Source organism: Nyctereutes procyonoides, unplaced genomic scaffold (assembly GCF_905146905.1).
Source record: "Nyctereutes procyonoides isolate TBG_1078 unplaced genomic scaffold, NYPRO_anot_genome, whole genome shotgun sequence".
NCBI classification, from domain to species: domain Eukaryota; kingdom Metazoa; phylum Chordata; class Mammalia; order Carnivora; family Canidae; genus Nyctereutes; species Nyctereutes procyonoides.
The window spans coordinates 19421411-19436864 of NW_026575036.1; the positions used below are offsets into that span (position 1 = coordinate 19421411).

The 15454-nt window shown below is 34.7% G+C and overlaps 1 protein-coding gene across 4 annotated transcripts in view; it reads left to right on the plus strand.

The window, feature by feature from the left end:
* The window catches only part of CNTN1 (contactin 1), a 347447-nt gene that overhangs the window by 233306 nt on the left and 98687 nt on the right, over nucleotides 1-15454 (plus strand). For all 4 annotated transcript variants that reach the window (XM_055318909.1, XM_055318908.1, XM_055318911.1 and 1 more), the window contains one exon: nucleotides 6302-6422. In XM_055318909.1, the coding sequence (XP_055174884.1) occupies nucleotides 6302-6422 (121 nt within the window). The remainder of the gene's footprint in view (nucleotides 1-6301; nucleotides 6423-15454) is intronic.

The window sequence follows — 15454 nt, forward strand, 5'->3', positions numbered from 1 at the left end:
GTAGACATAATTGAATGCCCAAACAGTTAATGTCAGTCTCTAGATTGACTGATACCACATGACCCAAAGCCCCTATCCTAAGTCACTAGATGGTTTCAGACCCTAAGTCTAAAATTTTATAGGTGTCTCTACCCACTCTAAATCATGTTAGACTATCCAGTACAGCCCAAAATACCCAGGCAAGGAAAGATACTTTAGATTATCTTCCAGGTCTGAGGAAATAGCAGACCTCCCTTTGGGCAAGGTTAAAATAAATTGTTTTAAGCTTTTATTTATTCACGAGAGACACACAGAGAGAGGCAGAGACATAGGCAGAGGGAGAAGCAGGCTCCCTGCAGGGAATCTGATGTAGGACTCATCCAGGACCCGGGGATCATACACTGAATTGAAGGTGGATGCTCAACCACTGAGTCACCCAGGTGCCCCTCAAATTCTTTACAACAAATACAGGTGGTTGGAAAACTTAGAGGTTTCCATTCTCTTATATGTTAACTGCATTTTTTTTCTATAAATTAACACATTATTGCTAAAACTTTTATTTCCTCATGAAGTTAGTTCATAAATAGTTTGAAATATATTATTGATGGCAGTTTATCTCATGTATATAGATACAAATAGTTCTCAATTCAGTTATTTTATCTTATAATATTGTCATTATCTATCTGGAAAAATCATACAAAATTACTAAATGAATTTAATAGAAACATTTTAGATAATAAGCATTTATTAATTCACTCATGTAATATTTATTTGTTGAAGTCCTCCTGTATGTCACATATTATAATAAGTAACTTGTATGTAATAATAAATAAAACCTAGTCCCTTCCTCGAAAAATTACAGCCTAGTAGAAGACAGCTGTACACACACACACACACACACACACACACACACACACACACATATATAAAAACACAGGGATACAATGATGAACAAGAAGACCAACTTTAATCCTATAATTGTACAACTATTTTACTGCAGTTGAGATATATGACATAAGGCAAAAGGTACAGTGACAAAATAGAACAAGAGAAAATGGTAAATCTTGCTTGAGGAAATGAGTAGGTATTGGTAAGTGTAGAGCATTTACTTAAGTGAATGTGATAAAAGGGTGGAGATATGAGGGGATCACAGTCTAGAAGAAACACCATGGAGAACCAGATATGAGAGAGAACACAATGCACTTAAGAACCTTAAAAGGTTATGTTCTCCTGGAGAGCGGAATAAGTGGCATGGTGCCAGATGAGCTGGAATATTGGACCAAATCTAGAAAATGGAGCCGGTTTGGCCATATTCCAGGAAGAGGAAATTTTTTAAGCTTTCAGTAAGTTGTAGTTATACAAAGAAGGGTGATTTGGTCTTATTTGTGTTTTTAAAAGATCACTCTGGGTACCAAGTAGAGGAAAGAATAGACTATTACAGGGGTGGAGACTGTGATCAAACAGGGCATAGTAGTTCAGTGAGAGATGTTAACAACTTATAAAAGGAAAGAGGAGACAGTAGTGATGGAAAGAATGGGTAAATTAAGAAATTTATGATGGAATTATAAGGAAGATGAAAACAAAGACGAAGACAAAGAAGGAGGAGGACGAGGGCAGGAGGAGGAGGAGGAAAAGGAGGAGGAGGAAGAAGAAGAACATAAAGATTGAGAATGTCCTTGAAGTTTCTGGGAAGTGTGTTATCATAGATGATTAGAAAGTTGAATGTGTGGGAAAGATCAAATGGTATCAGAAGTCAAGTAAAATAAGTTGAAGAGATGAGAACCAGATTAAAATGAATTAAGGAGTAAGAGATAAAGAAATGAAAAAAAAAACAACTAAGAACAGAAAGTCACATTTTGAAGAATAGGTATTATCTGATCCAAGCAACCATCATGGAATTAAGCAGCTTTCCACGAGGAAAGAAGAATAATTCTCTTTTTCCAAGGGTGAGAAGAGAAGAGCAGAGAGAAGTAGGAGATGGGAGTGGGAATGGGTACCAGCATTATGGCAGGGCACTGGGAAAGGTAAAGTCACTGAGAAATCCTTAGTAAAAATACAACCAACAGGACTTTTAAGAATAGAAATATGTAGTGAATGATAATTTTCTTTTTTGTGTGGATGATAATTTTCAATGTTGAATTGCCCCACTTTGTAGGATACAGCCAATTCCATCCTCTTCTATTCAGCAAATCCACCTTAGTGGGGAATACTTTGTGATATTAGGTTTTACAACAAAATAGAGAAAGATGAATTTCTTGTTTGGTGCTCCTTGGTATGGCAAAGAAATAACTGACCACTGGAGCAGAAGGAAAGTACCTCCTACCCAAGGAATTTTCAGGAATCTTGAAAACTGAATTTATAGCCAATCTAGACCTCGAGATACAGGAAGACCCCCCAACTGACATTAAATTCTATAACCTCTAGCTACATTTTTACCAAGACTGGCTAATATCAAGGGTCAATGTGTGTATCCTCTGGCCAGTTCTTTATATGGAGATAGTAGCATTCTATTACAACCAACTGAATCAATCTGCTCAGATTACAACTAGCGGTTACAGGCATACCTTATTTTACTGCACTTCACTTTATGGCTCTTTGCAGATAATGTGTTTTTACAATTGAAAGTTTGTGGCAACCCAATGTCGAGCAAGTCCATTGGCACCATTTTTTCCAATAGCACTTGCTATTATATTTGTTATGATTATCTGCAATCAGTGATCTTTGATGTACTATTGTCATTGTTCTCTAGTACCAGGAACTGCACCTAGAAAAAGCAAACTTAATAAATACTGTGTGCATTCTAACTGGTCCACTGACTAGCTGTTCTGACTTTCTCCCTCCCTATTCCCTGAGATACAATAATATTGAGATCAGGCCAATAGCCCTATGATAGACTCTAAATGTTCAAGGAAAAGAAATAATTTCAAAAAAAAAAAAGAAAAAAGAAAGAATTTCATGTGTATTACATTAAATCAAATACTATAAATAATTAAGCTTATAGACGAAGTCATGTTGAAAGCCAAGATAGGTCTAAAGCTAGGATTCTTGGCACCAGTTAGTCAAATTATGAATACAAAGGAAAAGCTCTTGAAGGAAATTGAAAGTGCAACTCTAGTGAACATATAAATAATGAGAAAGCAAAGCAGCCTTATTGCTAGTATGGAGAAAGTTTTAGTTGTCTAGATAGAAGATCAAACCAGCCAAAACATCCCCTTCAACCAGAGTCCAATACAGAGCAAGGCTCTGACTCTATTCAATTCCATGAAGGCTGAGAGAGGTGAGGAAGCTGCAGAAGAAAAGTGTGAGGCTAACGTAGGTTGGTTCATGAGGTTTAAGGAAAGAAGCTGTCTCCACAATACAACAACACAAGGAGAAGCAGCAAGTATTGATGGAAAAGCTGCAGCCAGTTACTCAGAAGATCTAGCTAAGATAATTAATGAAGGTGACTACACTAAACAAAAGATTTTCAAAGCAGACAAATCAACCTTAGAAGATATCATCTAAGACTTTTCCTAGCTATTGAAAAGTCTTCACAACCTCAAAGGCCTGGCTGACTTTCTTGTTGGGAGCTAATGCAGATGGTGAGTTTAAGTTGAAGTCAATGCTCATTTACCATTCTGAAAATCCTAGGGCTGTTAAGAGTTATGCATAATCGACTCTACCTGCGCTCTATAAATGGAACCGCAAAGCCTCGAATGATAACACATCTGTTTACAACATTTTAAAATATTCAATATTGTTGAATATTTTAAGCCCACCGTCGATACCTATTGCTCAGAAAAGAAAATGGTTTCTTGCAAAATATTACTGCCCATTGACAATGCACCTGGTCACTAGAGAGCTCTGATAAAAAATGTACAAGATTAATGTTGGGCTCATGGATCAAAGAGCAATTTCAACTTTCAAGTGTTATTATGGAAATACAATTGACATACAATGTTATATTAGTTTCAGGTGTACAGCATAGTAACTCAACACATTCTATACATTACTTAATATTCACAGTAAGTATAGTCACCATCTGTCACCATACAATGTTATTACAATATTATTGTCTGTATTCCGGTGCTGTATTTCATCTCCATGACTTATTTATTTTATAACTGAGAATTTGTACTTAATCTCTTTCTTCTACTTTGTCCATTCCTCCACCCACCTCCCCTCTGTCAACCACCAGATTGTTCTCTGTGTTTAAGAGTCTGTTTTGTTTATTTGTTTGTTCATTTTGTTTTTTAGACTTCAAATATAAGTAAATTACATGGTATTTCTTTTTCTATTTCACTTCAAATAATACGTTCAAGATGCATTAAGTGGCAATATTTCCTTCGTTTTTATGACTAATATTCCATTGTGTGTAGTGTGTGTGTGTATCACATCTTCTTCATCCATTCATCTATTGATGGACACAGGGGTTGCTTTCATATCTTGGCTATCATAAGGAAGTCTGCAATAAACATGGGAGAGCATATATATTTTCAAATTAGTGTTTTCATGTCAAGTCTTATTATTTAATAACTATATTTCATAAGGCTATAGCTGCCATAGATAATGATTCCTCTGATGGATCTGGGCAAAGCAAATTGAAAAACTTCTGGGACAGATTCCCAGTTTTAGATGCCAATAAGAATATTTGTGATTCATGGGAAGAGGCCAAAATATCAACATGAACAGGAATTTGGAAGAATTTGATTCCAACCCTCATGGATGACTTTGAGGGATTCAAGATTTCAGTAGAGGAGGTAACCAAAAATATAGTGAAAATAACAAGAGAACTAGAATTAGAAGTGGAATCCAAAGATGTGATTGAATTGCTGCAATCTTTTGATGAAACTTGAAGAGATAAGAGTTGCTTCCTATGGATGTGCAGAGAAAGTAGTTTCTTGAGATGGAATCTACTCATGGGACAGAAACTCTGGAGACTGTTAAAATGACAACAAGGGAATTCAGATATTACATCAATTAAGCTGATAAAGCATCAGCAGGGTTTGAGAGGATTGACTCTAATTTTGAAAGAAGTTCAGTTGTAGGTAAAATGCTGTCAAAAACATCACATGCTACAGAAAAATCTTTCATGAAAGGAAGAGTCAATTAATGGGGCAAGCTCCTGTTGTCTTATTTTAAGAAATTGCCACAGATATCCAAACTTTCAAGAACAACCATACTTGTCAGTTAGCAGCCATCAACATCAAGGCAAGAACCTCCACCAGCAAAAGATCATGACTTGCTGAAAGCTCATATGATGCTTAGCATTTTTTTACATATAAAATATTTTTAAATTGAGGTATGTACTTTGCTCTTTTCAAAGATTTGTTTATTTGAGAGAAAGAGAATGAGCATATAAGGGGAGGGGAAGAGAGAGAGAATCCTAAGCAGACTCCAGCCTAAGCATCCTAAGCCCTATGCAGGGCTTGATCTCACAACCCTGAGATCACGACCTGAACCAAAACCAAGACGGACGCTAACAGATTGTGCCACCCAGCTGGCCCTGTACATTGCTTTTTTAGACATAATGCCATTGCATACTTAATTGACTATAATAGAGTGTAAGCATAACTCTAATATGCACTAGGAAATTAAAACATAAAAAAAACATTAAAAAAAGGAAATTAAAACATTCATTTGACTTGCTCTATTGTGGTGATCTGGAACTGAACCCACAATATTTTCAAGGTATGGCTATATTCTTAACCTCATTAATTAAAAAAGTAGCAAACCTAAACACTTTACAAAACCAGTGAGGAATTTAATATATGAAGGAGCCACTGGCAAAACCTATGGTAAAGCAGAGCATTCATTCCAAATGCAGTCATTAAAAAAAAAAAAAAGAATCAAAACTTAAAAATGTGTAAGTCTATCCTATTACATAAACAATATCCTCATCTATTATTAAAATATTAACCTAACCATTACTTTTTCATCTTTTAAGATAGCTGGATATTTATGATTAGAATAGTTAATCAATATATTTAGTTCTCAAGACAACCAAATGTCTGCTTGAAAATGGAGTTTTCCAGGGACACCAGGATGTTGCAATCTGTTAAGCATCTCAGCATGGCCCTTGGATAATAGAAACAATAGAATGTTAAATATATTTGAGCTAAAAAGGATCTTAAGTAATTTATTCATTTTACTTTTCACTTAAGATACTGAAGACCAGACTTGAAGTAGCCTAACCTAAGTAAGGACCGAATTGGCATAGCTAAAAGAGATACCTTTGAATGGTGCTCATTTTGTTAGGGGGGAATTGTACCTTTTGTGTCCTAAGTGCCATATAATTGGTGAAGATTGTAGTGACGTGAATGACTGCTATTTTTGCTAACAGCTGGATTCCAATGGGGAACTACTCATCCGAAATGCCCAGCTGAAGCATGCTGGTAGATACACGTGTACCGCTCAGACAATTGTGGACAATTCTTCAGCTTCAGCTGACCTTGTTGTTCGAGGTAAGAGTTTCCACATTTTAAAATCATGAAACCAGAGGTATTTGACTTGCATAACTATTGTATAATCTTCTGGTAACTCTGGTATGAATTCTTACATATTTAGAGTCTTGGTCCTTGAGAACAGCTCCTCACCCATGCTTAAGAATGATTTATGCCAGACAAGTAGTAAACAAGACTGATTTTGTTTGTTTTACTAACTACATGTCTTCTAGAAATTTATACCACATACCTCCTACTAAATGTTTGTACTTTTTAAACTTAGTATTTACCAGAAGTTCTCAGTTTCTGCTAATACTTTTCATGTGTTGAATATAGAGTTGTTTCCTTTTCTATTTTTTATGGTAAAAACATACTGATGCTATTTACTATGACTTCAAGTGTTACATATTTATCACTATCATTTCAGAATAAAAAGTTAATTTTTCCATGTATCATGTTTCTATTTGTTGCTGGTTTTTAGACTAGTGCTTTTTTCTTACACATAGTTGAGAATGTGCTACAATGCAGTCTTATTGAAAATACAGCCCCCTTGATACTGACCTTTGCTGTATAGCTGGGAGGCCAATTTAAAACATCATTCATTGGCTCTTCACTCATTGCCAACAGAATAAAGACCACTTCTTCTAGCTAAGCACCAAGAATCTTGATGTACTGACCTCAGCCTGTTTAGCTTTAATCTTTTACCATTCCATGTAACCAACTCCACTGTCTAACCAGTTCACAAAAATATCCTAGAGTTTCAACCTCTGTTCCTTGGTTCACAGCATTACTTCTAGGTTCTGTAGTCATTGTTTGTTGCCCAAATATTAAGCCATCCTTCAAGGCTAGGCTCAAGTATTGCCAAATGCATGAGTCCTTTTCTAATATCCCAAATATGAGTTCCTCTTTATTAACAGTTAATATTTTCTTTAACGTGTTTTATAGCAATCTGTGCATGTGTGTTATCTTCTCTAATAGGTTGTGAAATTCATATGTGATTTTTCATTAATCCTTAAGTGAGCTGCAGAATCCCATTCCATAGTTTCATAGCTCTATCACTCTTTGTCATATTAAAATTTTATTTTATTCTTTTTTACATTAAAATTTTATTTTTTCACATTTCATTTACTAGAAATATTTATTGGCTATTATTTATTTCACATCTTTAGTCAGTTTTTGCACAATCAAACAAATAACTAGTAAATAAGATGATACCTGCGGTTCATATTCATTCCCCTCTGGATCAGTATAATTTCACAACCTCATACATCTCCTGCAGTTGCCTCTAGAGCAGTGGTAATATGGAGTCCTTAGATCACACTAGGGAAATGCTTAAAAGCCTTTTATTCCAGTTGAACATATTCTACAATAGAGTAATAGAAGTCCAACTCAATTTTCTTCATCCAAATGAACTTAGACATTCCTTCCATATATCCCTTATGCTAAATTGAAGAAAGTTCATTTAACTTCTGTATTTTCATTAAAAGTATTTTATGATCTTGGACATCTATTATATTCAAGAGTTATCAGAGGAACTAGTTCGCTGTTCTTTCTAGTCAGACTACTAGCTGATAAACCATTTTCAGCAATAAATTATGTGTATATTTAATTGAAGTTGTTTCCATATTAAAATAATTAACCTTTATATTACAACAAAGGTTATGTTTGGGGCACCTGGGTGGCTCGGTCAGTTAAGTTCCAGACTCTTGATTTCAGCTGGGGTCATGGTCTCAGGGTTGTGAAATAGAGTGCCGTGGGTGTGGAGCCTGCTTAAGATTCTCTCTCTCCCTACTCCCACTTCTCCCTCTCTAAAAACAAAACAAACAATAGGGGTTATGTTACAATGTTTGTACAGCGGTTTTTCATATAATTACAATGTGGTAAATTCCCAGTATTTAGAGGGAAGAGGAAGTTAGAGGAGTATAATCAAAGAGCATCAATGGTATTATCCACACATACTTAGGTAGTTAATAATCACCGTAATGTATATTTTTTAAAGAGGTAAAACTAATAAAAAGTAGCTATTGCAGGTATTGTAAAGAAATATAAAGTAACTTTCTTTAACCTTTTTAGTTCCAGGAAGAAAATACTTTAAAGCAATAGAACCTGACAACTGCACTTAGTAGAAACTGTTATAACATTTTAAGTCCCTACACTATAGCAGGATATTAACAAAATTGTACAAGTAGATGAAAAGTATTATTTAGGACTGTTAAAAGTCTACAAGTTATAATCATTCCCCAAACTTTATTTTTTATAATCTAAAAGGTATTTATTTTATGTCAAGAGAAATTTGCAATTAAAAGTCAAATACATATATGCATAGTTTATAGTACAAATGCATATATGCAAATACATATATGCATAGTCAAAAATGTATATGAATTAGACCTTCAAATACTCTTTATACACTCAAGTCATGGGGTATAAAATTAAATAATTTTCTATATTTATTATAGTGATGATGAGTAGTATATAAGAAAACTTAGCATGCCTCAAGTAATATTATTGGTCCATTTAGCCACTTAGTTATGTTTTTTCATCTAGTCCAGGAAATCATAATATGTTCTTTGAACAGTCAAGAAGCCCATGGACAGACTTCAGTGGGTTCATGGACTTCCTGAAGTTGTATGCAAAAGTTCATGTGTATGTGGCATGGCTCTGGGAAGAGGATTTATAATTTTTACCAGATTTTCTAAGCCAGCAATGGCCCAAAAGGCCATCTTTGGCCGAAAGGCCAAGAAACTTAGCCCATTTTTCTTTCTTTCCCTTATCTAGATCAAGACTCTCTAAAAAGAGAAACTAAAGGATGATATTAAAAAATAAAAATAAAAAAACAAGGACAAAAACCTAACTAGTTCCATGTAGTGAGGTTTAATAACTCAAATAGATTATGAATTGCTTGTGAAAATTTTAGTTTTCACTCAACCTTTCAAGAATATATGTCTCAAATCATATCAAATGTGTTACATATGAGACATTAGATATCTATAAAAACTTACTAGGGGATCCCTGGGTGGCGCAGCGGTTTAGCGCCTGCCTTTGGCCCAGGGCGCGATCCTGGAGACCCGGGATCGAATCCCACGTCGGGCTCCCGGTGCATGGAGCCTGCTTCTCCCTCTGCCTATGTCTCTGCCTCTCTCTCTCTCACTGTGTGCCTATCATAAATAAATAAAAGTTAAAAAAATTTAAAAAAAAAAAACTTACTAGATTTGAGAAGAACTAATTCTAGCTTATATTCAGATATCAGTGATCTAAATTGCAGATTCAGAAATTAGTGCTATGAATGAGGCAGTAAACAGATTAGAGAGGAAAGTAATTTCCTTTGATGATCACTGAGAAATTTGGGGTGCAAGAAAACTAGTTTAGTGCATAAACTGTTATGCCCTATGAAACGAAAATGGAAACATTTGGACATAACTTAGACAATATGGTTTCTTTTAACCCATATTACTTGAAGGGAATGAATAAATAATGAAAATTATTGCTGCTATCCATATCGTGTGTGTGCGTATGCGTGTGCGTGTGTGTGTGTTAACAATCATGGATCAGGGGATACCTGGGTGGCTCAGTGGTTGAGCGTCCACATTTTGCTCAGGGTGAGATCCCAGTCCAGGGATTGAGTCCCCCATCAGGCTCCCTGCAAGAAGCCTGCTTCTCCCTGTCTCTGTGTCTCTCATGAATAAATGGATAAAATCTTTAAAAAAAAATCATGGATCAGTGAGTGTCTGTGTGTAAATTTTGGTAGAAGTATTTTGTATGAGAGAGAAAAATGTATTTTAGGCTTATACCTTTCATCATTATTTTAAACTGAGTTTAGAATAGAGGTAGTGAATTAGTTAAATCTGAGGGCTTCTAAATATAAAACTGAAATTAAATATAGAAAAACATAGCCAAAGGAAAATGTAACTTTGGATCTGATTTCATAGAGCTTTTTACTCAGAGAAAACTCATCCCCACCTTTTATCTGTTTAGTGTATGATAGGATTGAGAAATAAGGAAAAGCAAATGTCAACTAAAAACAGTTTACAAAAATAGCCCAATAACCATTTATAAGTCATTGCCTTTGTAGCAAGCATAAAGGTTTATATTTAAAAATCTATAGCACTTCAATTTTTTTAACCACTAATTGAGTTCACAGGTGCTCTAGGATTAGACCATAAAAATGGTACACAATGTCTGTTCCTCCAGTTATGTAAACAATTTCAAATCCTAGAGTCAAATTTTCCATGTAATTTTCACTTTTGATTTCCAAAGCTGCCTTTTATGCTATTTCTATCCTTTCACTTTGAATATATTTCTGTTCTGATCTTTGTATAGTATAGAGACTATTTTTCAAAAGTAACTTTTATTCAAGCAGTATTTTCCTGGAAGCCCTATACATAGAATTCAAGTCACACTGATTGGAAGAAATCAAAACTATTTACTTTACTGGCAATATGCTCACTCTATCTTCTAAAAACTCTTTCACTAAAAGAATCAAAATTTTTGGATAAATTAATATACATTCTTCCTCACAGCCTTGGCAAAGGCAAAAATTACCCTCTCTAAATAGCGAGCTTTCAAACCAGCCCCCTCAGTATTCCAACAGATTTAAATAAATAAAATATGAAATTATGTCAGAAATGACAAGCAATAATGAGAATCAGCAATTAGATTGGTAGACAACAATAGTGTTTGAGTTCAGAGTACTTTACATATTCTACTTGAATAAGAATGAGAATATTCCCACCCAGATCTTTAAATAAAAGAGGAAATGGTAAATTGAGTTGGAAACAAGATACTATAAAAACGAGAGTTTAGAGGAAAAAAACAAAAATAACACCTATAAATGAAAAGGACAATCATTGAAAATAAAAAGTCAATAAAGAAGTTAAACAATAATTAGGAACAAATTAAGAAAGGATAAAGACCTAAGAGATAGTATATGAGGAAATAAACACATTTTAGCACAAAGAAACAAAGACAAATTTTCAAAATGAAATTATATTAAGAATCTAATGAGAAAGCAATACTTGTCAAATCAGATTACTAGAAGGAATATTAGATAAAGTAGGAGAGAAAAAGTTTTCAAAAAGATAATGAATATAAATTTTGGAAAATTAGTGACAGTATGGCTTCTCATTTTAAGAAGCATGATGAAACACAAGAACAATTAATAAACATAAATAAAACTGCAAAACATTAAAAACCAATAGAACATTATAGGAGCAGCAAGTGGGAAATATATATATATTTTTTTTGCAAAGGCATAGTAATATATTGACCACAGACTACTCAGCATTAGCAATATCAAGTCATAAAGGAAAAAAAAAGTCACAAAGTAACTGGGGGAGATAGACTTCATAATTGACCTCGGTCATCTTGCTTTCTGGTATACCAATCCTTGTATAATCCCTTTTACACTGGGAGTTGTTTATATATGGCAACAGAAGTGACACTGATAACAAACACTGTCATAAATCACAACTCTCCTTCTCCCTTGGTTCTTGGAACCCTCAATCTGGAGGAAGCTATCTGTCATGTTATGAGGACATTCCTTCAGTTTTGTAGAGAAGCTTACATGAGGAGATAAAACCTACTGATAATCAGCATCAATTTCCCAGTCACACAAGTAAGCTATCTAGAGAGGAAATCCTCTAGGCAAGCTTTCAGGTGACTGTACCCTTGGACCAAATCTTGATCAAGAACTCTCCAGCTAAGCCACTCAAGAATTCTTAATTCACAGAAACTGTGAGAGATTATGTTTATTGTTTTTTTAAGCCACTGGGTTTTGGGGTAATTTATTATGCAACTGCAGATACTACTACAGCCATGGAGTAATGTCTTCAATATGCTAAAAGAAAAGGAACTATCCATCCAAAAGTGTATACCCAGACAAGATATTATTCATCATGAGAAAAAATAAAGTAATACTTAGACAAACAGTAACAGAGTCTATCCTCCAAAGAAACTGTTATGTATAAAGGAATGTCTAGTGTGTAAAATTCAGGAAGAAAGAAAATAATCCCAGAATAAAATTCTGAGATGTCAGAAAGCATGGTGAACTAAGAACCCAGTAAACATGTGATTAAATCTAAACAAATTGAACTAAACCAGACTTTAGGATATGCTGTGGTCTGCATTTGAAGGCTGATAAGGATGATAATTTGCCCTTGGATCAAGTTGGTAGTCATTTTTACTTCAGATTTTTATTAAAATAGCAAATTAGACATATATCTGTATGTATGTATGTATATGCATATGTATGTATGAGTGTTTTATATGGTCAAATACACAGAATACATGAAAATGATAATCATAAAACATAGGACAGTGGTTACTTCTGGGGTTGGAGACAGGAGAGGAGGATGTGATTGAAGAGGGAGGGGACCCACAAGAAGCTACATCTTTATAAGTAATGTTTCATTTCTTAAGCCAAGTAATGAGAATATAGGTGGCTATTTCTTATTTTTTATGACTTTCCCTAAGTGTTAAATATTTATTAGTTAATTTAATAAATGAGAGTCACAAAGTCACCTGTTATCCACTTCCTCACACCAACCTCAGCAAAGATTAATGAAAAATCCCTGTGAGGATTTTTTTTTTAATTTTTTTTTTTATTTATTTATGATAGTCACAGAGAGAGAGAGAAAGAGAGGCAGAGACACAGGCAGAGGGAGAAGCAGGCTCCATACACTGGAAGCCCGATGTGGGATTCGATCCCGGGTCTCCAGGATCGCGCCCTGGGCCAAAGGCAGGTGCCAAACCGCTGCGCCACCCAGGGATCCCCCTGTGAGGATTTTTAAAACTCTGAGCAGAGTTTCCAAACAGAGCTGTACTTCAGATTTACCAATACAATTAAAGACACAGAATTCTAAGCCCTCTCTTAGAAGTTTTTGAATTAATAGTACTGGGATGAGTTTAGCGAAGTTGGATTAAAGATTGTCCGGATGAACCATGGTGCATCAGCACTGGACACAGAAAATAACTCATCCAAATATGCTCAAATGATTTTTAACAAAAATGTAAAAGTAATTCAATGAAGATAGACTTTTTAATAAGTGATGTTGAAACATTTGGGCATTTGTAGGCAAAAAAAAAAAAAAAAAGTCTTGACCTACACCTCAAACCTTATACAAAATCAACCCCAAGTAAATCACAGACTTAAATGTAAAATGTAAAACTATGGAACTTTTAGGAGAAATTATAAATGTGAAAATGTTCAGCAACTAGGTGTATGGTGAGAGTTCATAGACTTGACACCAAAAACAATGTATAAGATGAAAAAGTAATAAACTGGACCTCATCAAAATTAAAAACTTTTGCTTTGTGAGTCTCTGTGAAGATGATGAAAAGACAAGCTACAGACTGGGAAATACTTGCAGACTGCATGTCCAAAAAAAGATTTATTTAAAGAGTATGTAAAGAGTTCTCAAAACTATAAAACATTCCAATATGACAAACGACAAAAGATATGAGCAGATATTTCAGTGAAGAAGGTATACAGGAATGCCTGGGTGGCTCAGCGGTTGAGTGTCTGCCTTTGGCCCAGGGCATGATCCTGGAGACCCTGGATCGAGTCCCACATCGGGTTCCCTGCATGGAGCCTGCTTCTCCCTCTGCCTGTGTCTCTGCCTCTCTCTCTCTCTCTCTCTGTGTGTCTCTCATGAATAAATAAATAAAATCTTTAAAAAAAATAAGAAGAAGGTATACACATGGGAAATCAATATTTAAATGGTGTTCAACATCATTGGCCATTAGGGAAAGGCACATTTAAAACCACAATGATGTATCATTATATATCCATCAGAATGACTAAAATTTTTGAAAAAGTAGTATCGTAGAGAAAGTGAGTCACTTGAATACTCCTGATGAAAATGTAAAATGGGACAGCCACCCTAGAAATGAGTATGGCAGTTTCTAATCATGTGCTTACCGTACACCTAGTAGTTGTACTCATGGGCATTTATCTCAGACATATAAGAACATCTGTTCAGAGAAAAATATGTAACAAATGTTCATAGCAGCTTTATTCATAATAATCAAAGCCTGGAAAAAACATATGCTCATTCACAGAGGTGAATGGTTCAATCGTGGTATATCGTACCATGCAATACCACTCTTCAATAAAAGAGAAATGATCTACTGATGCACACAACTTGAATGTGTCTCAAGGGAGGTATGATGATTGAAGAAAACCAACCTCAAAGGTTACATGCTGCATAATTCCATTTACATAGCATTCTTAAAATTACAAAATTATAGAGAAGGAGAATAGATTAATAATAGTTGTCAAGGGTTAGAGAGGGCAGAGGAAGGGAAGTAGATGTGGCCATGAAAGGATACCACAGAATATGATGAAATTATTCTATAACTGTGATGGTCTATGCATCTGACAAAACTATTAGTTGCACAGAACTAAACAAACATTCAGACACACAAATGAAGGCATGTAAACTAGTGAAATATTAATAAGGCAATAATATAAAAATTAAGATAACCTTAATTTGATTACAGCAAAAAAATTTTCTGGTTGTACTATTATAATTTAGTGATACAAAATGTCAGGGTGAAGGATGGGCAAAGGAGCAAAGGATCTTCATAATTTTCCACAATTGCATGTGAATCTACAGTTACCTCAAAACAGAAAGTTAAAAAAAATAATTGCACGTATGATACACTGAAAATATAAAGAAAATAAGTACTGATGGGCTCTTTTTTCAAGGATAGTATAATTTTGGTAGAAGTGGAATGCAACACACCAGGAATAATATCTGAAAAAGTGAAGGCCACAAACTACCTTCTAGTTCAGTTTTTTCAGGTAACCTCCAGACCTGCAAAAAAAAGAGTGGAGCTTGCAACTTTGGGGCTAGCGTTGAATTACTGAAGGCAACAGAGGACAGTGTGCATGTTCTTTTTTCCCCTAGGCATTTTTATCTTTCCTTTAAATAAATACTAAATATATTTTTCCAGTATTATTATGGAGAACATCAAATTAATATTGCATTCCAAAGTGACCAAATGTTCAAACCTGGCTTGGGTTGATCAATCTTTATTTTATTTTATTATTT